Source organism: Capsella rubella, unplaced genomic scaffold, assembly GCF_000375325.1.
Source record: "Capsella rubella cultivar Monte Gargano unplaced genomic scaffold, Caprub1_0 scaffold_4, whole genome shotgun sequence".
NCBI classification, from domain to species: domain Eukaryota; kingdom Viridiplantae; phylum Streptophyta; class Magnoliopsida; order Brassicales; family Brassicaceae; genus Capsella; species Capsella rubella.
In genome coordinates, this window is record NW_006238920.1 from 13,147,443 (window position 1) to 13,167,952 (window position 20,510).

General features: G+C 36.7%; 7 protein-coding genes across 10 annotated transcripts; 4 read left to right on the forward strand and 3 right to left on the reverse strand.

Moving 5' to 3' along the window:
- The first annotated feature begins 2,922 nt into the window (after positions 1-2,922).
- On the forward strand, positions 2,923-3,914 carry LOC17887944. Its single transcript, XM_006295001.2, has 2 exons — positions 2,923-3,488; positions 3,573-3,914. Exons 1-2 carry the CDS (start codon positions 3,008-3,010, stop codon positions 3,650-3,652), a joined length of 561 nt encoding a protein of 186 aa, XP_006295063.1. The 5' UTR covers positions 2,923-3,007; the 3' UTR covers positions 3,653-3,914.
- Positions 3,884-6,081, reverse strand: LOC17887704 (probable glutathione peroxidase 3, mitochondrial). Of its 2 annotated transcripts, none has more exons than XM_023784432.1 (7): positions 5,841-6,081; positions 5,347-5,423; positions 5,021-5,082; positions 4,815-4,933; positions 4,561-4,728; positions 4,420-4,468; positions 3,884-4,070 (listed from the first exon to the last, which is right to left on the reverse strand). In XM_023784432.1, the coding sequence occupies exons 1-6, from the start codon at positions 6,000-6,002 to the stop codon at positions 4,436-4,438; spliced, it is 621 nt and encodes a 206-aa protein (XP_023640200.1). In that variant the 5' UTR covers positions 6,003-6,081; the 3' UTR covers positions 3,884-4,070; positions 4,420-4,435. The 2 variants fall into 2 exon arrangements, with proteins under 2 accessions (XP_023640200.1, XP_023640199.1); XM_023784431.1 differs by having other exon boundaries at positions 3,884-4,075.
- Positions 6,082-6,578: 497 nt separating this feature from the next.
- Positions 6,579-9,114, reverse strand: LOC17888363 (biotin synthase, mitochondrial). Its single transcript, XM_006294346.2, has 6 exons — positions 8,798-9,114; positions 8,292-8,471; positions 7,890-7,996; positions 7,431-7,636; positions 7,094-7,233; positions 6,579-6,997 (listed from the first exon to the last, which is right to left on the reverse strand). Exons 1-6 carry the CDS (start codon positions 9,005-9,007, stop codon positions 6,698-6,700), a joined length of 1,143 nt encoding a protein of 380 aa, XP_006294408.1. The 5' UTR covers positions 9,008-9,114; the 3' UTR covers positions 6,579-6,697.
- A 190-nt stretch (positions 9,115-9,304) lies between these two features.
- Positions 9,305-11,395, forward strand: LOC17889133 (U11/U12 small nuclear ribonucleoprotein 35 kDa protein). 2 transcript variants are annotated; one of them, XM_006294491.2, is made up of 8 exons: positions 9,305-9,490; positions 9,578-9,675; positions 9,753-9,804; positions 10,008-10,078; positions 10,267-10,357; positions 10,459-10,534; positions 10,676-10,754; positions 10,967-11,395. In XM_006294491.2, exons 1-8 carry the CDS (start codon positions 9,343-9,345, stop codon positions 11,354-11,356), a joined length of 1,005 nt encoding a protein of 334 aa, XP_006294553.1. In that variant the 5' UTR covers positions 9,305-9,342; the 3' UTR covers positions 11,357-11,395. The 2 variants fall into 2 exon arrangements, with proteins under 2 accessions (XP_006294553.1, XP_023640236.1); XM_023784468.1 differs by lacking the exon at positions 10,676-10,754 and having other exon boundaries at positions 10,967-11,146.
- Positions 11,396-13,468: 2,073 nt separating this feature from the next.
- On the forward strand, positions 13,469-13,762 carry LOC111831114. Its single transcript, XM_023784658.1, has one exon. The coding sequence runs from the start codon at positions 13,469-13,471 to the stop codon at positions 13,637-13,639; it is 171 nt and encodes a 56-aa protein (XP_023640426.1). The 3' UTR covers positions 13,640-13,762.
- A 1,872-nt stretch (positions 13,763-15,634) lies between these two features.
- LOC17890387 lies at positions 15,635-16,044 on the reverse strand. Its single transcript, XM_006296203.2, has one exon. It carries the CDS (start codon positions 16,006-16,008, stop codon positions 15,676-15,678), a length of 333 nt encoding a protein of 110 aa, XP_006296265.1. The 5' UTR covers positions 16,009-16,044; the 3' UTR covers positions 15,635-15,675.
- Positions 16,045-16,543: 499 nt separating this feature from the next.
- LOC17887828 (electron transfer flavoprotein-ubiquinone oxidoreductase, mitochondrial) lies at positions 16,544-20,502 on the forward strand. Of its 2 annotated transcripts, XM_006295833.2 has the most exons (18): positions 16,547-17,004; positions 17,102-17,178; positions 17,323-17,429; positions 17,524-17,605; positions 17,678-17,786; positions 17,871-17,917; positions 18,014-18,088; positions 18,205-18,321; positions 18,429-18,497; positions 18,614-18,706; positions 18,916-19,018; positions 19,102-19,226; positions 19,320-19,369; positions 19,459-19,525; positions 19,642-19,721; positions 19,832-19,960; positions 20,080-20,146; positions 20,265-20,502. In XM_006295833.2, exons 1-18 carry the CDS (start codon positions 16,611-16,613, stop codon positions 20,346-20,348), a joined length of 1,875 nt encoding a protein of 624 aa, XP_006295895.1. In that variant the 5' UTR covers positions 16,547-16,610; the 3' UTR covers positions 20,349-20,502. The 2 variants fall into 2 exon arrangements, with proteins under 2 accessions (XP_023639775.1, XP_006295895.1); XM_023784007.1 differs by lacking the exon at positions 20,265-20,502 and having other exon boundaries at positions 16,544-17,004; positions 19,832-19,901; positions 20,020-20,108.
- Positions 20,503-20,510: the final 8 nt, after the last annotated feature.

Below are 20,510 nucleotides of genomic sequence, written 5' to 3' on the forward strand. Positions count from 1 at the left end.
CCCCCCCTCCGATCCCTACCTCTCCTTCTTGATGATGATCCCTTTAAGAGGCTTTGTTGAGTTGTGCCCTTTAGTTTCTTATCGTAACAATCCACGTGGCGTCTCCCCTGCCTTTTGTCTTCTTTCTCTCGTTCACATGTGATTCTTCTTCTTCTTCTTCTGTTTCCACATTTTACAGTAGTCAATATCCCCTTCCACATGCTTTGTTGTTTATCGTTTCCACTATATATCACCACAATTATATGTTTTAACCTAACTTCTTTTGACAACTTAAAGAAAGTAATAGTTGTAACATTTTCACTTGCTTCTGACTTTAGTTTACTAAGCAAACTCAACTTTATTTGGTAAATGTTGTATCTCGTGATCCTTCTTCTCCTTTTTTGGATATTAAGTTACATGAACTCGAGATTTTAATAGACATATATAATTTGTGGCCTATTCAATCTATAATCGCTTTTTTAACATAGATGTATGTGTGTGTACATGTATTTGTTGTGAGAATTACAACTTTTTCTTTTGTTAACAACCGAAATTGCAATTTGAATGAAATAATAATACTTTCTACCAATTTAAATCAACATACGATTTGATTATTCAATGGGCAACGATCAATGATCAATGATCGCATTTATTATACTCTCTCATCTCAGCAACACCATATAGACTACCTCAATCATTTGGAGCCTTTCGTTCTAATAGGAACAAAATCATATGGGAAACTTATGGTCTGGCATATGTACCATGTTGTATATATGATAATTCCACATGGCAAATTAAAGAACCATGATGTTTTGGTAACTATACCATGTCCTGTGACCATCATCACATATTCACATCATGACATATAATGACATGAAAATGTCAGATATAATAATAACATGACACGTTTGTCTGCATTTGACGCCGGCGCACCATATATCAAAGTCATGTTAATTTGTCAATGAAGCCAATTAGCTCATCAAAAGCTGGACCACGATCAATTTTATTTTCTTCATCTAAATATTTTACTCGAGAAGCAATCTTCTTTTGGCTTCTACAGTATGTCTTCTTTATGATATCTTATGTTGTATATTTAGCTGTTTACAGCAAAGATTTGTTTTTTTTTTGTTTTTTCGTACAAAAGCTACGAGGATCGGTTACCCACTGAAATTATTTGCAGAAAGGAGTTTATTCCTTATTAAACCAATGATTGCATAGTGATCATCGCTATTATATACATACTATGGAAAATTAATTGATAATCATATAAATCAATCTTAATTATTAATTATTTCTGCTTTGTATATACTGTATATTTGCTACTTTTGCTAAGTAAACGCAGCAACTAATCCATATGATATTATGAAAAGAAAAGGAGAAAACTCGTAATAAATCACAACATATAACAAATAATTCAAATAGACATACTCTTATATGGTTATTACCTTTCCGTATATGTATTAAACTTGAATTTTTTTTTTACAAAGCAGTTGATGTAGTTAATTGTACATTAGTATAACGCAAATAATTTGGTCTCGCCTTTGGTATTTGGTAACCGACCCTAATAGGTTTAGTAGATTCACCGCACTAACAACAAACATCTCCTTTGTTTGGTTTTGTAGTCAGTCACTCGCCAAAAGCATTCGTCGATCATCAAAGCGATAGAGGAAGAGGACCGAAGAACCCACACTTTTTTTATTTGCTTGCCTCCGGCCGATGTATATATAAATACAAAACCAAAATGTTGTTGCGGAATCTAAAGTTACTTGTCGTATTAAAAAAAAAATTTGTTTTTTTTAAGTCGTAGGGAAATGTAAAACTAACGTGGCGCATCTCGAGGCCAACGACTTATTGGCAGGCCGAAGGTGATTTGCTTACAATTAGATTTGTATATAATCACTGTTTTTATTTAATAGTTTAGTCTGATCACATACATACTAATAATAATAATAATACTAGTTCTCTATTATTAACTATTAGATATATATACTTTATTAATGTTTGAGTACAATAATATTTTTAGTAGAATAACTGCAGCAACCTAACAAGTTTGGAGCAACGACTTGTTGTTGCGGCCGCGATAAGTTAGATATGAAATTTGTGTGCATACATAACTACTCTATATGACTATCATAGATGTAATTTTACTAATATTATTTTGCTCTTTCTATTTATATGTTTAGATTACAGCAAATCTTACTAGATGGCCTAAAAACTCATTAACGTGTAAAGTTTGCAAAAATTTAACTTTATATATACATGGATATATTATGGTAATTAGTAGTTATTTGTCTTCTTTAATTCTAATCATATATGCTAAAGCTTAAATGACGTATGATGGTACGTAGTCTCTCCAATTTCGTTTAACGTTGAGAAAAATAATTTAGCTAATGAGTTGTTGTAGTATCAATTTTTTTTAAAAAAAATTTTGTCAACAGAGTTAGATTTGTTAAAGACTGAAAGTTCAATCTCCACACGTAAGCTCAAGTCTGTAGCTTCTAAACTACATTTCGATGAAGAAGCTGTAAACTGCAAATTGTAGGTGATACAATAATGTCCGATTCGTTTACATATATGATTGCTTTCAAAGTTCTCATTTGAATTATACAAATCTAATAATAATTAATAATACTTAAGTAATTTTAGGGATAAAAAAAGCGGTGGAGAATAATAATGAACAAATAATAAGTTTAGGGGGAAAAGGTGGTCTCTGACGACGATTCGAGATGATGTAGATTCTAGCCGCACATGGTGGTCCCTTTTTCTCCGGCTCAATGGTACCATGACATAATCATCATCTCGCATTTACATATTACATATATACATGTGTACATGATACATACATTGATTAGTGACCACATGATTAGAAAGAGACAAAAGAAAATAATAATTGCCGCCCGATAATAATACCTTCTTTATAAAGCAACCCTTCTTCTTCCTTTCTCTCATTCACTTTCTCTCTTCTTTTCTTTAACCTTTTCACACCGTATACAACAAACAACAACAACAACAACAGAGGACTTACACAATGTGCGATTCAGAGCTTCTCTCTCGTTGTTCTTCCTACGAAGCCGACGTTGATTCCGACAGCGAGATCTCTACTACCTCCAGCTTCAGTTCTTGCTCTTACAGTGGATCTGAGGAACAAAAGTTCGACAATGGTTTTGGTGCTGTTCGCTCCAAGAAGCAGACCAAGAAGCTGGAGAGGAAGAAGAGCAATGTGTTGTTAGAAGGCTACGTTGTTGACTCTGCAGCCGTGAACGATGATTTGAAGAGAACCAAGAGTTTAACTGACGATGATCTCGAGGAGCTTAAGGGTTGTGTAGATCTTGGTTTTGGTTTCAATTACGAGGAGATCCCCGAGCTTTGTAATACTTTACCTGCCCTCGAGCTTTGTTACTCCATGAGTCAGAAGTTTATCGATCAAGATCACCATTCTTCTTCTTCTTCTTCGCTGCTTCTTGAATCTCCTGTTAGTCCTATTGCTAGCTGGAAGATCTCTAGTCCTGGTGAGTCTCGATTTTTTCAAAGTTTTCCACTTTTGAATTGCATTTCCAGGTTTTTGTTTGTCTGATAATATTTTGTGAATACAGGTGATAATCCTGATGATGTTAAAGCAAGGTTGAAATTTTGGGCACAAGCTGTGGCCTGTACCGTCAGATTATGTACTTGACGAGTTTTGGATTGCATCAATCTAAAGTCGACGAACCAATGGAGAGGGGAAAGTTAGATGATTGAGCAACGCAATCTGCAGGAGTGAATTCTCTTTCTGAGACTGACCTGCTTGGATACACCCATTGTTGTAGAGCTCTTTGCAGCTCTGACTGTATATGTATAAAATGATTAATGATCAACGAAGATTTTGCTTAGGACATTGTTGTAATGAATGACTAATAAGAGGAAATGAATAAAACTTTGTTCTCTTTATTGATAAACATTTTGGGGACTTGTTACAGAACATGTGGTTCACAGATTCAGACAAGCATCTTCTTTTCCATGAATGGTTTTAGATAAACATACAGGTTCGAATAAGTACAGAAGTGGCTCTCATTCTCAGTTTCAGACAAGTTCGATCCGATGCTTTTGCTCTCCTGTCCTGCACCAAAATCGGTCCACATTATATTCCTTGCCTCCATGGGCATTTCCAGAGAAAATAGTTCTGATTCTTGAACTTTAATGTGTGATACCAATTTCACAAGATTCTGTTGCTTCTATGTTTCACCCATGAGCTTGGAGGAGTTATTACAACCTAACTGTACCTACGAGTTTGGCAACAATTGTATTCCAAGTTCTAACTACAGATAAATATATGTTCACACTTCACATGCTACATAGCACTTTATCTAATCTCTATAACTTTCACATTATGAATTAGTTTCTTGTCTTAATCCAGAGAGGGAAAGTGAGATTATCTGATATAGGGATAGAACAAAAATGCACCTTTTAACTTTTATGTTCAAGCAGATGCCAATAGCTTCACTATGTCCTTCTGTGAAATGAAGAGCGAGAAAACTAACAGAGTGAGATCCTTCAATGATTAGAGAAATGAATATCAATGTAAGAGGGGAAACTTCTACTAACCTCAATTTCAAGAGGTGGTGTAGTTGGAGCATATCGGTCCACTACATTTCCTTGTTTGTCTACCAGAAACTTTGCAAAATTCCACTTAATAGAATCCCCAAACAATCCTCCTTTTTGTTCTTTTAAGAAATTGTAAAGGGGAGAAGTGTTCTTCCCATTGACTTCAATCTTGCATTGGATAAAAGATCTGTATTAGCTACGAGAAATAGTCATTGTGAGATGGGAATTGAGACCAGTTTAAAAGTTTTTGAGACCTTGTCAAAGATTGGGAATTCAGCTTTAAATATATTGCAAACGGTTTCCTTGATCTCCTTGTTGCTTCCTGGCTCTTGGCTGCCAAATTGGTTGCAAGGAAATGCTAAGATCTCAAGCCCTGCGTGAAACAATGCTTCCCTCAATACTTATAACTATTCCATTAGTTACAAGCCTAAGAAAGCCACAGCAAGATAAAGAGACATACCTTTAGATTTGTACTTGGCATACAAAATGTTCAACTCTTTGTAGTTTCCTTGTGTTAGACCACTGCTCATTCATCACAACAAGATTTTAGATATAATGCCATGATAAAGTCACATTATATGCAACGCTTCTGTAAGCCATTATATCATAATCACATGAGAGAGTTGTGTCAAAATCATTGAAAAGTTATGCAATTCCTAGAATACCCTATAAATGCTGCAATTGAATCTCTCCACATATAAATGGTTCGAGTAGGACAATGCAATTTGTGCAAATTTAATAGTTAGAATAGGTATTGTCTGAACAACTATGTAGTTAGTAACGTACCACTTAGAGGCTACATTGACGATAAGAAGCACTTTTCCGGTGAACTGGCTCAAACTCACATCTTTACCTTCAATGTCCTGCATTTTTAATTTGAGGCATTGATACGGAGTTATGATGTTATGTTATATAACCTTGTAGAACTCTTTCTTTAAAGATGAACTTAAACGTCATAGTGTCGTTAAAAATTCACTTAAAAAGAAAACATAAAACAAAGCCATCTAACACTAAACATAAATGAAGGCACTCGTCTAGCTAGATTCAGTATCTTAGCAAAATCCGCAGTAGAACATAATATTGTAATAAAAAACATCACCAATAACGATACTAACATCAATCTCTTCGATTTCCTTTTGAAAATCACATTTTTGTACTCAATCAGAAATCAATTCAATCAAGTCGAATGATTATTCAGAATTACAACTAAACATCGACCCGGATCATCACAGAGGGCGAAAAACTAGCTTCTAAATTTGCCTAGTTTAAGCTAACCATACCTTGACGGAAATGTTGTAGATGGAACTGGATGATTTTTCGACAGTGGATGAAGAAGAAGGGTATCTGTAGAGGTAGAAGACGAAGGCTAGAAACAAGAAGAGAATTAACTTTTTAGTCTTGGAGGGAGCTCGCTGATTGACCCATCTGCTTGATTTAGGCATCGAGAAACGAAAAGAAGCTCCTGTTAGTCTTCTTCTCTTTGGTGAATAAGGACGATCTCAGAGCAGAACAGAACAGAACAGAACAAGCATGTTGACTTGGTAATATTTGAAGCTTTAACAGGCTTTACATGGCCCATGATCTAGTTAATAAGCCAACGCTCAATTTCAAGCCCATTTCAGCCTTGAAAACACTATTGCTAACTTAGAATTAAATAGTACATTTATTTCAAAATTCTAGAGATTATTAATTAGCTTTAATATTGCAAACAAAATTCAATGCATCTTTTCACCTTTCGTCACTTTAATAATAAAGTTAACATTCAGAACCGGGGTCTCTAGCTCTGGTGGTAAAGGAGCCTCAGCTGGGGTACCCGCCATCACGAGTTCGAGTCCCGGCCACTGCAGGCTTTACATGTGGCCTGCAGCACCCCAGACCACCAGTTTTAAGGGGCCCTTTAATGGATGCTTAATAATCCTTGATCGCGGGCTTAGGCCCAGTGGGGTAGTCAGATCACTGTGTGGTCTGGACACTGGGTTATCAAAAAAAAGTTAACATTCAGATGAAATCTAGACATCTATGAATAACGGAACAATGGTATCACATAAACCATCAAATCATGCTACATGGTAAAAGGGACTTCTTTATAGTGTCCCCAATTCCAAAAAAATACAAACAAACAAAGTGGATAATAATCCTAATGAGAAGCGGAAGCAACTTTCTCGCAGTTCTCTGATTCAGAATCATCTTCAGAGAAGCTTGGCGGTTTAGGAGTGAGGCCTAATGTCTTGAACATGAGCTGGTCAGCGTCAAAATCATTGTTTGGTGTGGTTAAAAGCTTCTCTCCGGTGAAGATAGAGTTTGCACCAGCAAGGAAACAGAGAGCTTGTTCGGGCATTGAGAACCTGACTCTCCCAGCAGATAACCTCACCATTGCTTTTGGCATTACGATACGTGCGGTTCCAATCATCCTGATCATCTCCCATATCTCAACCGGCTGCAAAAAAACACAAAATGTTTTCAAATCCCTTTACCACAATGTAGCTATGAGTCTATGACTTGCATTTTGTGTTTTTAGATTGTGGAAATTTACCTTCTGGTCTTCAAGAGGAGTGCCTTTCACTGCAAGCAGAGCATTTATGGGAACACTCTCAGGGTGAGAAGGAAGTGTTGCTAGTGTGTGTAATAAACCTACTCTGTCCTCCTCTGCCTCTCCAAGCCCTATGATTCCTCCTGTTGACCGGTATAAAGAAAACACTTATAACATATTTCTTGTTCTTATACTATATGACTTTTATCAAATTAACAAATATTAGGGAATTGTGAGTCTAAAACCAAGATGGAGACAGGTTTCACCACTCTAGTTCTATAGAATCAGAGGCATACAATAATTAAAAAACCAGAACTTCTTATTTTTATATCGAAGTTACCTGAACAGACATTGATTCCAGCATCACGAACATGCCCAAGAGTTTCAAGGCGGTCATCATAACTTCTAGTAGTGATGACGTTTGGATAGTACTCTCTTGAAGTATCGAGATTGTGGTTATACGCAGTGAGGCCAGCCTTCTTTAGCTCTAATGCTTGTTGTTTCTCAATCATGCCTAAGGTACAGCAAACTTCCATCCCCATGCCTCTGTTGCAAAGTGAGAGTACATAAAGTTAACTATAAGGATGTTACAGCCAAGAGACCATATTCAACATCATGTTCATTCTTCTCACGGATACCAATTCACTTCATATTTTAGGCTATAGAGCGGTGTATTTAATATAGAAAGCAGTTGTAAGGAGATCATATGTAGTAGAAACAAGGAAATTCAAATGAAGTCCAACTTAAAAAGAATCATATAACTCCTCAAATATTGCCAATAATAGTAAGGGAAGGGTACCTTATTTCTTTGATGTAGTCAAGTATTTGGTTGAAGTTGGTTTTTCGTCCAATTGTATCTCGCCATGCAGCACCCATACAAAAACGTGTGCTGCCAGCTTCTTTTGCCTAACAACACATTAACTTTGTTAATTCATATCCAAGGAGCCTTCTAACATTTTTAAGAGTCCCGGATCCTACATTTTCAGTTGTATCAACCCCAAGCTTCTAGTTTTATAGAGAAAAATAGAGTGGCTACACAATGCATCTTAGACTCTTTTGGGTAGAAAATATATCGATGAAAATATGCTACATCAGGGGATAAAAGCAAAGTTCGATTATGGAAACCTTCCTGCCAATTAATTGTAACATTGTGGTAAGGAATATACATTCATCAAAATAAATGCACAAGTAAACAGCTAACCTTCTTTGCAGCTTCAATGACAGCATCCTTGTTCATGAGTCTTTGTGCCTTCACTCCAGTGCTATATCTGGAGGATTGAGGACAATATGAACAGTCTTCACTGCACCCACCAGTCTTTATGGAGAGTAGAGTACATTGTTGTACCTCCCTGAAGTTATGAACATGTCTATGAACCTGAGCCTGAAAATCCAAAGGGCCATCGTTATTCAAGATACAACTAGTAACGAGATCAGATGTATATTACCCAGCTAATAGTGAATCAATAGACATGAAAAAGACAATGTTTTGGGAATATTCTAAATTCCACAGAGCAGAACCATGAGAGTTAAGACAAATGTTTCAAAGAGATTCAAATTCAGGGCTCAACTAAACATCGATACTTTAATCCAGATTTTAATTGTAATTTTGCAGAAACCCAAAGCTTTCGACTCCAAATTTGTGAACTTAGAGTAGATAGAAGAACAGAGGGAAGAGTAAGTGAGTGAGAGAGAAGGGGGGGAAATTACTCCATGGAAGAGGAGGTCAAGAACAGGAGAATCATAAACAGCCTTGATTTCATCTTTACTCCAGTCATTTCTGGGACCTTCTCTGATAGTCCTTTCAGCTTCAGCTGAAGCAGCAGATGAAGAAGAGTAAGCATAGCAAGAAGCAGATTGCAGACCACCCCAGACAGAAGGTCTCAACTGAGATCGAAACACCGATCGAACAAGCATCATTTTGATCTGCAAATCAGATGATTTTTTTTTTTCTAATCGGAAGAAGAAGAATGAGATTTGGTGTTTGTGCTAAAGCTTTCACACTTCAGTGTGACTCACCTAACCAAGCCACCGTTGGAGTTTCCGCCTTCTGTGGGTCCTATGAGAACATAATTATAAAACTGGACACTTAAATGGGGTTTTGTTAGGCCCAATTAATATTGGGCTTAAAATAGTAATTTATTGGGCTCAAAATTGTAATAAGGTTAAACGACGACGTTTGTCTATATCTCCTTGAATTGTTGTTGAATGGTCGGAGCCGCCGTGAGACGGTGAGAGAGAGAGAGAGAGAAGAAATGAGCGGCGGAGGAAACAACGTGGTGAACAAAGTGTTCTACGCGAAGTCGTATCATCCGATTCAAGCCGGAAGTATCGACGGAACCGATGTTGCTCCACATGATAACGGCGTCCGTCGAGCTCTCCTCTGTTATAACGCCGGCTTATGTATACTCTCTTTCACTCCGATCCTCTCTTCAGTGATTCTCGGTTTCTGAATTCGAATTCATTGATTTTGGTTTGTTTTGGTGGAAGATGATCCTTCTGGTGATTCGAAAGCTGTTGGAGATCCTTACTCTACTCTCTTCGTGGGTCGCCTCTCTCATCATACTACGGAGGATACTCTTCGTGAGGTAAGGATTGGGATTCTTACTTAAAAAGTTCGTGTAACTATGTTTTGAGTATGACTATGGATGCTACGTCGTTGCAGGCTATGAGTAAGTATGGCAGGATTAAGAACTTGCGTTTGGTCAGGCACATTGGTGAGGTTTTTCAAATGCTCTGCTTATGATATCACCACTTTGCTTTATCTTTAGGAAATTTTTCAATCTTTCTGTTTCTGATGTTTTTTTGCTTCTACAAAGCTATTGTCTTAGTAGAACTGTAAAATTTACAGTAATCTACATTCCACATTGTTTAGTTTTTGTCTGATTATTTAGTCTCCTCTTCTTTTCCCCTTTCTCAGTGACGGGATCTTCACGAGGATATGGTTTTGTGGAATTCGAGACCGAAAAGGATATGCTCCGTGCTTATGAGGTACTTTGATGCTAAAACTATCGTGTTTTTTACTTCTTGTTTTTGCTCTTGAAAGCTGTGTGAAATCATTCTTACGGCACCGCATTAAAATACTAGATGGATGAAACTTACAGTTTTTGTTTCATTAGCATCTCCTGTTTCTGGAAACTGGTGTACTTTGTCAAAGTGTGTTTATGGTGTTTGAACAGGATGCTCATCATTCACTAATAGATGGTCGAGAGATTATTGTTGATTACAATCGGCAGCAACTGATGCCTGGATGGATACCAAGAAGACTAGGTCGGCCATTCTTTTAATTCTTTTTGTTTGTCTGTATTGAATTGTCCATAGGAAGTTATATCTTCATTCCTCATAAATTAAATTTTCTTCTCTCTAAACAGGAGGTGGGCTTGGTGGTAGGAAAGAATCTGGACAACTTCGTTTTGGAGGACGAGAAAGACCTTTCCGTGCTCCCTTGTACGGTTTTTTTTTGCTTTGCTCTTCCTTTAGCTTGTCTAAAGATATCACCAGTAAAGCATAGTGGCATGAACCTTCTGATTTTCATATTTTTTGAAAGACAAGGATTTAACTAGCATTCTTTCTGTTTGTTAATATCAGGCGACCAATCCCTCATGAAGATTTGAAAAAACTCGGCATTCAGCTTCCACCTGAGGGAAGATATATGTCGCGCACACAGGTCTACTACGTTTTTAAATTTTAACTTCACCACCACTCTACAGTCATTCGAACTTTATCCCTGTTTTGTATGTGATACCAGCTTTAGCGGGTCTTTTGTGCATGTTCTTATGCTAGAAGTGGCATATTGATGGGATTGTGGAATGTGTCTAGACAAAAGCTGATGGGTACAAAACTAAAGTTCTTAGCACCATAGCTTGTTTGTGGATGCAGGTCCCATCACCTCCGAGGAGAAAAGGAAGTGTGTCGGATAGAGAGGAAGGATATTATCGGGAAAAGAGTTCTGTAGAAAGGGAAGAAGAGTTTAAAGAGCGAAGCAGTCGTAGGTCTCATCACAGTCAGAGGTCGAGCTCACACACACAGAGTTCTCGTAGAAGACGCAGCAAAGACAGAGAGGAGCATTCTTCTAGGACAGAGTCCCGTTCCGATATAAAAGAAAGACCACGAGGTATGGAAGATAGATATGGTGACAACAAGGGTGAAGTATCTGGCAGGAAAAGATCGAAACGCACAGAAGAAGAGCGTTCTCACAAACGTCATAAAGACATGTATTCCCATCATCATAGGAGGTCCTCTAGTCGAGATCATTATTCCTCTGACTGAATCTTTGTAGGTTCCGAGAGATAGTTACTGTATAAGCTATTGTCCCTTTTGGAAAATTAAAAAAAAAAAAAAAAAGTAGAAAAGAAGAAAAACAGGAAAGTCAAATAAAAGATTTAAGTTCGTATCTGGTAAGGAAAAAAACAAAAAAAAAAAAGGAAAAGGGCAAAAACAAAATATATATATGAAATATGAAGTTTCGGAAAAGAAATAGACACATTGACACGAAAGATGAAGGAGACATCTTTTCTTTGAAAATGGAGCTAAGATACCCCTATATTGTTGGTCTAAGTTCAATCAAACTTGCTCCAAAACAAGTGAAAAGGATACTTTCATGGCTTCCCGTAACATCTCTTATCAGATTCAAAACTCTATCAAAAGAATTGAAATCGAAAGTGGAATCAAAGTAGTTCCTCGAGATGCATCTCCGAGCACCAAAACCATTAAGTGTGAAATTGCGAATGTTTTTATCTATGACCGATAAGTAGAGTAAAAAAAAAAGAGTTCTGTTCAAACATTATCCACATGCAAACGTCGTCATCCATAATAACCTCAACCTCTCTTTATCTACAAAACTTGGTCCTTTATTCATACTATTTCGTTACTATAGTTTCATAGATTGTGCCAGATTAGATTTAACTAATAGACTCACGCGTATACCATGACTGTGTCACCACAAGAGGTTTTACAACTAGTTTTCAACACAAAAATATAATAACAATTGCTATTTCTCTTTCTTAGCAACTCTCAAAGCTTCGTAATCATGCAAGAGCACCAGATCCAATTAAGCAATTATTCTGCCTTTTATTCCGGAGGCAAAGAGGACAACTGAGTTTAGTTAACTGTCAAGGATATCCAACTTGTTTTATCAATAGTATAACAAAACCTCAAACATGATATGAATCATACAAAACTGGGTTGAAAACATATGTTCAACGCGAAATAGGTACTATCCATACTCTCTTCCCAATCATCTTATTAGAAATACTGTGCCACTGAACACAGTTATCTCTCGGGAAGGCTTCAATCAGAAATCACAGGTAATCATCTCCCAAAACTCAACACTCAGTCAGCACATGGGCCTATTATAGACCAAGCAACGCAAAGTTTTTTGACTGATAGATAGAATCCAGCCCCCATTATTCACATTGTAAGCCAAAAACATCAATTGACAAGTTTGTCACAGTTCTATACAAAGATCAAACGAATCCCTCAGATATATCATTCGTAAGAATATAAAAAAAATGTAGCTACTTTAAATTTGGAGGAAGCCATGGGGAAGACATCAGATCAAGACTGCCTCCAATCGTGATGAGAAGCTATAAATTTTTATTTAGGCACCATGCAAAAGGTAGCTCTGCTGTTTCTTATTAACCCAACAAGCACCCGTGTCTGACTTAATGCCCAATCAATCTATACCCTTTATCGCATCCCCCATTTCACCCCCACACACACCAAAAGAAAAACAAAAATAATACAAAATATATGTAGCCAAGAGTATTGAATCATGAACCTACTGAATAAATCAGATTCATGGGTCTTCCTTTGGCAGATTGATCTAGGCTCCAAGCGGCAGTCAGGTCGCCATTAAAGCGGCGCCTGCTGTTGACTCAGTAAAAATGGAGCCTTTTTCATCAAAAACATTAAACATTCGAAACACCACACAGATCTATATGAAATGAAGAAATTTCAAACTAAAAGAGATGATTGACTGACTTATGCGGGGAGAGATAGATAAATTTCATATTTATATAGCGAGCGACCATGAGAGAGATGCAAAACCCTAGCCTTTTCATTAGAGAATGCATAACGGACTTTTGAACTATTCTTTATTGAGCCCATTATGCACCCATTACTCGGGCCCAATATAGCTTGTGATAGAGAGAGAGAACCCATTACTCGGGCCCAATATAGCTTGTGAAAGAGAGAGAGAGTCTGGTCGGATCGCATGTATAGAAAACTAAAAATAAAAATTGAACACCATCCACAAGAAACACCTTCGACAACTTTGACTAAATTAAACATTTACTATATCTGGAAGTTTGGCTTACCGTATAAAATACACTATATCGTTTAAAAACGAAAAAAAACATTATAATATTACTAAGGAAAAAAATGGCGTTTGGAATGAAAACTACGATAGTGTCAATGGCCATAATTATAATGATAGTAGCAACGACCGCCACCGAAGCTGATGGCCGAATTCATATCCGACGGAGCTTAGCTGATTTTGGTGGAGGTTGTTGCAACGTCTTCATTCACACTTGTTGTTTTCCTCACCATTAACTTCTTCATTTCTTATTATATATATATATTTTCCCTTTCTCCAAGCTATATATTTAGATAAGTGGGAGATTGAACATAATTAAACATGGATTAGCGATGTATATACGAGCCAAGTCTGTTATATTTTTGTAGAGAATCATCAATGTATATATATAGTTGTGGCCGGAAAGATAAACCGTCCACAGATACATTTGTATTGTGTTACATTTTTCCTTTATATCAATGGACATACAATATTATTTTGAGTTTAGATTCTCAACTAAGAAAAAACGACGATCGAATACTTTTGGCCATAATTCAAATATACAATTAAGGAATCTCATACACTACGGTTTATTATTTGGTCATACACATGTAACATGTTTATACAATATATTATACTATCTCGGATATACAATAATAAGCCGCCATGTCAATCTTGAAAATCGATCAATAAGCCCATTTAAGGAAAAACAATTACAAGTGGAATAAGCCGCCATGTCAATCTTGATTTGATTTGTAATTGATTTCTCATGTTCTATTAGGAAATGACACTATTAAAATCATCAAGTTTTATGTTTCTTATATGAACGTTTTTATATATCAGCAATTAAGACCATTATCGACTAAGCAAGACATAAAAGGAGGTGATTCCAAGTTTCCAACCACTCATGAACTCGAAAAACAACATTACCATTAAAAAACCCCTACAATTTGAGATCTTATATTCATATTTTGTGACGTCAATTATGTGCTTGGAATGTATCTGACATTTAGTTACAAATAAATATGTAATTTCATTTAAATATATATATATATATATATATATATATATATATTAGTATTCATCAATCTCGTACTTATGTTAAGATTTTTCATTACTCTATATCCGTATTTTTGGGTAGAAGACCAAATTAAATACCAAGTTAGAAAATACTCCCGTTTAACATGCATAAAAGTAAGAATATGATTCACTCAAATACCATCCACAAGAAACATTCAACAAGCTATCTAAAATAGAAATTTACTAAATTTGGAAGCTTGGTTTACCATATAAACACACCGATGGTTACACTCCATAATCATCAATCAAAAATTCAGAAAACCAAAAAAAAATACAAAAACAAAAAAAACCATAAAAAAAATTTGCAAGAAAAATAGAATAATGGCGTATGAAAGGAGAAGTGCGATGGTCACTATTGCCTTATTGGTAATGATAGCAGCAATGACCGTGACCGAAGTTGAAGGCCGGACTATTTTCGGACGGTACTTATTGGAAGGGCTAACACATACTGAGGAGGGACGACAATTATATGATTTCCTTGGCGCAGCGAAGAATAAATCTTGCTGCAACAAATTCATCACTAAATGTTGTGGTCATGCTCCAGCTCCAGCTCCTGGTCCTGGCCCTGCTCCTCAGCCTTCGCTCTCCTAAACCTTCATTATATTACCTCCTCATTATTTAATCAACTTTTGTGTTTTCATTTTCTATACGGAGGATTAATATTTTTAACTATATACATATCCCTAAATATTCAAATAAGTGGACCACTGAAAATAACCATTTTTGTTATTTTTCTAGGAGTGATGTCCATATATTTGTTTTTGTTTTCTTTGTTTTTAGATAAACTCTATAATTGTGGATAGATAAACTGTCTACACATATTTGTATTTTTTTTTGTTTATGTTTTGGGTGAAAATGTAATTTTATAACTAAATAAGACATGCATTTTCTTGGATAGTCAAGAATTCGATCTCAGCCATAATTCAGACTAATTGGTAACGTGAATTTTGTGATCATCAATTATTCATAATGGTCATGATTCATGAAATCAATGTGATCATCAATTTGATTTTCTGATTACAAAATACCGCTCACAATAAATATAGCAAGTCTATCCAAACCTTATAAATTCAGTCGACAAAGTGTTCAACTTGATTCTCAATGTAGGATATTGACATATTCACATACGTGTGTGCGTGTATGAAATCAAATATATATGTACAAAGAGCAACATCGATAAATAATATAGGCTTAGATTAATAACTTTATGAAATTATCTCCGTGCTCCCACACAAGAAGTAAGAAATCCAACACTACGAATGAAGCAAGAGTAAAGGCCAAGTTTTGTCCTCAAAACTCTAATCGCAAAACGTCTCTTGGTGGTACCTTGACGCACTTCGGAAACCCACCGCTCGGCCGACTCGTTCATTCCTTTCATCGACTGCCTTAGCTTCCCTTTAAAACTGAAACTCTCTGATCCCATCAAGTCGTAGCTTGCCAACACCACCCGTCTTCCGTCCCGATAACATTTCTGAGAGTCGCGTTCTCGCTGGTCATCCTGCGGCAGCGTTACATAGGCGTACATGTACGTTTGTTCCGGCATCATAAAAATCAAGCAATATTGTAACTTGTAAGAAGAGTGATATAGCGAGCGTGTGTATCCTCTCCTCTATGCTACTACGTACGTGTATATATATGCACGAGAGGGAGAGTTGGGTGAAATTTTGGTTGAACAATTATGAAATATTTGTGTTTGATAATGGTTGGTGACGTGTTGCACCAAATATGGAATCTCATGTTATTTTGGTCATACTCATATGACGACTATCATGTCGCTACATATTACATGTTTTTCAGTTGGTTATTAAAATCTTAAAATTTTGATTATAGACATAGAATTATTAAAAAAAAAAGGTAATTACCTGTACATGTACTAAAAAATGTTCTCATCTGGATTTGGAATGTTAATGTCCCTTTTTTAACCCCAAAGTTAATTTCCTTTTTTTTGGTTCCGGTCGTTAATTTCCTTTTTTAACCCCAGAGTAATTTCCTTTTTTTTTTTTTTTGTCGTCAGTTTCCTTTTTTTAATGTTTTAATTTTAGATAAAGAGAGATGCCACATCATCGCCGAGTCAGTTCGAAGCTTTTCTAATGAGTTCTTAATCCTTTCCTCGATGATCCTTAGACTTTAGTTACTGAGTGATCCATCATGCATAGATTCCTTGTAAAGCTCTCTTCTTCGACTCAATTCAGAAGCTCCAAGGATCACCATCTGATTCTCCCTCTGTTGCCTTCGTCAAAACCTTTTACCTCCTTCTCCTCTGCGTCAACTCCAAGTCCAGCGAATCGATCTGGGTATCCTTATTCCGTCGAGTTGTTTCGAAAACTGTCACCTTTAAGCTCAAATTCGAGGACTTTAGGATTGAATGGGAGGATTAGTAGATGTATCAGCAGTGAAGCGGGGAGAGAGTCAATAGAGTACGATGTTCTGATTGTCGGAGCTGGACCGGCCGGTTTATCTGCTGCTATACGATTGAAACAACTGTCTCAGGAGAAGAACATTGATCTCTCTGTATGCGTCGTTGAGAAAGGAGCAGAAGTAGGTCTGTTTTCTTTTTTTTTTTAATCTCTCTTTCTTAAAGTAATGATCTTTAGAAGTTATATGTGCTTTTATGTATCTCTTGAGATTTCATTGTACAGGAGGACACATCATATCTGGGAATGTTTTTGAACCTGTGGCACTTGACGAACTTCTCCCACATTGGAGACAAGAGCAGGTTTGTCTGTTTTTTTGTCCTACAAATTTTGTTGTATTCTCTTTGTTAAAAACAAGGAAAAGACCAAAATCTGTATCTGAAATTCAAAGTGGAAGGAAAAATTGTTCATATCCTTGTTGTTTTCCTGGGATGCCTTGTTTGCAGACACCCATTGAGATCCCTGCTTCTTCTGATAAGTTCTGGTTTTTGACGAAAGATCGTGCAATTTCACTTCCTTCTCCGTTTGATAATAAGGGAAACTACGTTATCAGGTATGTGTAAGAGTGAAGCTATTACTACTTTTTTATGTCCATGGTTAAGTTTCATTTGAGATGTTTTGGTGTTTGGTGATGTTTGTATATACAGTTTGAGTCAACTGGTGCGTTGGCTAGGAGGAAAAGCTGAGGAGCTTGGAACTGAGATATATCCTGGTTTTTCTGCTAGTGAGGTAATTTTGTGCTTCTACTTGAGTTTATATTCTTGAAATCATTTGATGTTTTGCATAGTAATCTCTCTTCAGGTGTTATATGATGCAAGTGATAAAGTTGTTGGGATTGCAACCAAAGATATGGGTATATCCAAAGATGGTTCCAAGAAGGAGAATTTCCAGTCAGGTGTTGACATAAAAGGTCTCTGTCTCTTTTCCCCTATCTTTCTCTCTCTCATCTTATATAAGTCTCTCCTTTACTAAGATATGTGCTTTTAATACACAGGGCGAGTTACACTATTTGCAGAGGGATGCAGAGGATCATTGTCCGAGGTCAGAAGAAGAGTTTTGATTATAAAGACACACACACATACAGCTTTCCTGCATCTACTGCTGATGCTAACGAAGTTCTTACCCTCATTTGTGCAGAGAATCATTAAAAAGTATAAATTAAGAGAGGAGGTTAATGCTCAACATCAGACATATGCTTTGGGAATTAAGGAGGTAACCACTTCTATCCTTGACCTAATTGTAACTCGAATTCAGGTTTACTTAATAGTGTCTCTGTGTAAACTGTTGGCCATATGTCATTTTAATTGCTGATACTTTTAGCTCAACAGGTTTGGGAGATAGATGAAAGCAAGCATAACCCCGGGGAAGTTGTTCACACATTGGGTTGGCCCTTAGATCCCAAGACATATGGAGGTTCTTTCTTGTACCACATGGACGATAGACAGGTAACTCATCTCTCCCTTAGAAGATTCTTTGGTACGGTTGAGAGAACATTGTTTTATCTCCTTCCAATTTTGGTAGCTCAATTGGAGTTTTCTTTTCAACAAAATAGGTTGCGATTGGGTTGGTTGTTGCCTTGAACTACCACAACCCTTTTCTGAATCCGTATGAGGAATTTCAGGTATGTCAATTTGTCATTACGATAAGACTTTTAACCGGTTCCAGTGAATACCTTTCTAATAAGGCAATTCAAAATTGAGAAGTTTGATGAACAGTATCATTTAATCTTCTAAACAGAAACTCAAACACCATCCTGCCATTAAACGCATCTTGGAAGGTGGTACTGTGCTTCAATATGGAGCTCGTACTTTGAATGAAGGTGGTTTTCAGGTGAGTTGAAACTCACTCCCTTAGATATAACTGCTGCATTGATTTTTTGAAAGCAGGTCCTTAATTCCCATTTTTGGTATTGGCATTTTCTATAGCATGTAATACACATAGTTTAGTTTTATAGACTGGGAAATAATATTTCTGGATAGCCTTGTGAATTTGTTTGACATTTTATAACATATTTGAAATTGATGCTAGTAAAATTTCAGTCCATTCCCTATCCAGTTTTTCCTGGAGGAGCAATAATTGGATGTTCAGCTGGTTTTCTCAATGTGCCCAAGATTAAGGGAACACATACAGCAATGAAATCAGGTCACAATAGATCTTTGGTAAAATACGGTTTTTTCATTGTCTCATCATAGAATTCTCATCTTAATGTCATCAATATCTTACAGGAATGTTGGCAGCAGAGGCTGCATTTGGTGTACTTCATGAAGGTATAAACATGAACACATACTGGGACAACCTGCGGGATTCTTGGGTGTGGAAGGAGCTCTACGCAGCTCGAAACTACCGTCCTGTTCGTAATATCATGAACATAGATCAGTGTATATAGTTTTCTGTCTAATTGATCTTTACCGGAAGATAAGATCTTAATCTCATATCCTTGCAGGCATTCAAGTATGGGCTACTCCCTGGCTTGGCCTTAAGTGCTATGGAACAGTAAGACCTGGCCTTGATTCTTCTTTTGCCGTGTTTTTATGATCAATTTCTTTTTGCTATAACTGAACTATTTGTGTTTGCTTATGCAGCTATGTACTGAAAGGAAAGGTCCCTTTCACGCTCAAGCACGGGAAAGCTGACCATGAAGCAACAAATGTAAGCAGACAAGCACCCGGATAAGCCTTAACTATTTCAACTATAATTAGATAATCCACTGAACACTCTGACACTGACAAAAACACAACTAAAGTTGGGCTACATTTTTTATACAGCTTGCTCGAAAATGTACACCAATTGAGTATGCAAAGCCAGATGGTGTTTTGTCATTTGATGTGCCAACTTCGTTATATAGGTTTGTACCATAACACACACTGCAATATATTTATAATGTAAAAGTTCACGTCCTATGGTATCTACGAGCGGTTGCATCTAAATGTTCAATGATGATGATGATGATAACAGGAGTAATACCAATCATGATCATGATCAACTATCTCATTTGCGCTTGAGGGATTCCAAGATTCCAGAAAAGGTAAACCTTCCAGAGTATGCTGCACCAGAGTCACGTTACTGCCCAGCCCGTGTTTACGAGTAATAACTCATCACTGTTTCTCTCCCCTGTCTCTGTCCATGTACAATTTGATCAATAGTTAACTTTCTGAAACAAGATACTCATCATGGTTCGTATGTTGATTCAAAACTTAAAAAAGATATGTTGAGGATGAGGAGGGAAAGCCGAAACTACAGATCAACGCTCAAAACTGTTTGCACTGCAAGGTATGCATCACTCGTTGACATAATGTACTTGTGTTAAATTATGTGTATTCATGTTAGTCGATTGTTTGGAGAAGTTTAAATCGCTATCTTGTTTCTTTTTATAAAAAAAATCTTGAAGGCATGTGATATCAAAGATCCTAAGCAGAACATAGAGTGGACAGTGCCGGAAGGTGGTGGAGGTCCTGCTTATTCCCTCATGTAGTCTCCCAAGATTCATAAACCCTCACTTTACCATATCCGATAAATAAGTGGCCTGACCAAAATCCAATTTGTTCAACTTCTTAAATAGAAAATGTGCTGTAGTGCTTCGTTTGTTTGTATCTTTCACTTGACATTACATAACAGGTAATTCGAGATTTAAGAA

Bases quoted from the DNA above. Each gene is read 5' to 3' on its own strand.
- LOC17887944 (XM_006295001.2), top strand. From the start codon at position 3,008: ATGTGCGATTCAGAGCTTCTCTCTCGTTGTTCTTCCTACGAAGCCGAC. The intron at 3,489-3,572 runs GTGAGTCTCGAT...TTGTGAATACAG, and splicing joins CTGGAAGATCTCTAGTCCTG to GTGATAATCCTGATGATGTT.
- LOC17890387 (XM_006296203.2), bottom strand. From the start codon at position 16,008: ATGATGCCGGAACAAACGTACATGTACGCCTATGTAACGCTGCCGCAG.
- LOC17889133 (XM_006294491.2), top strand. From the start codon at position 9,343: ATGAGCGGCGGAGGAAACAACGTGGTGAACAAAGTGTTCTACGCGAAG. The intron at 9,805-10,007 runs GTGAGGTTTTTC...CCCCTTTCTCAG, and splicing joins GCGTTTGGTCAGGCACATTG to TGACGGGATCTTCACGAGGA. The intron at 10,358-10,458 runs GTCGGCCATTCT...CTCTCTAAACAG, and splicing joins ATGGATACCAAGAAGACTAG to GAGGTGGGCTTGGTGGTAGG.
- LOC17887828 (XM_006295833.2), top strand. From the start codon at position 16,611: ATGCATAGATTCCTTGTAAAGCTCTCTTCTTCGACTCAATTCAGAAGC. The intron at 17,918-18,013 runs GTCAGAAGAAGA...TCATTTGTGCAG, and splicing joins GCAGAGGATCATTGTCCGAG to AGAATCATTAAAAAGTATAA. The intron at 18,707-18,915 runs GTGAGTTGAAAC...GTAAAATTTCAG, and splicing joins TGAATGAAGGTGGTTTTCAG to TCCATTCCCTATCCAGTTTT.
- LOC111831114 (XM_023784658.1), top strand. From the start codon at position 13,469: ATGGCGTTTGGAATGAAAACTACGATAGTGTCAATGGCCATAATTATA.
- LOC17887704 (XM_023784432.1), bottom strand. From the start codon at position 6,002: ATGCCTAAATCAAGCAGATGGGTCAATCAGCGAGCTCCCTCCAAGACT. The intron at 5,424-5,840 runs GTATGGTTAGCT...TTAAAAATGCAG, and splicing joins TCTACAACATTTCCGTCAAG to GACATTGAAGGTAAAGATGT. The intron at 5,083-5,346 runs GTACGTTACTAA...ATGAATGAGCAG, and splicing joins GTCAATGTAGCCTCTAAGTG to TGGTCTAACACAAGGAAACT.
- LOC17888363 (XM_006294346.2), bottom strand. From the start codon at position 9,007: ATGATGCTTGTTCGATCGGTGTTTCGATCTCAGTTGAGACCTTCTGTC. The intron at 8,472-8,797 runs GTAATTTCCCCC...TTGGATTTTCAG, and splicing joins TTGACCTCCTCTTCCATGGA to GCTCAGGTTCATAGACATGT. The intron at 7,637-7,889 runs GTACCCTTCCCT...ACTTTGCAACAG, and splicing joins GACTACATCAAAGAAATAAG to AGGCATGGGGATGGAAGTTT.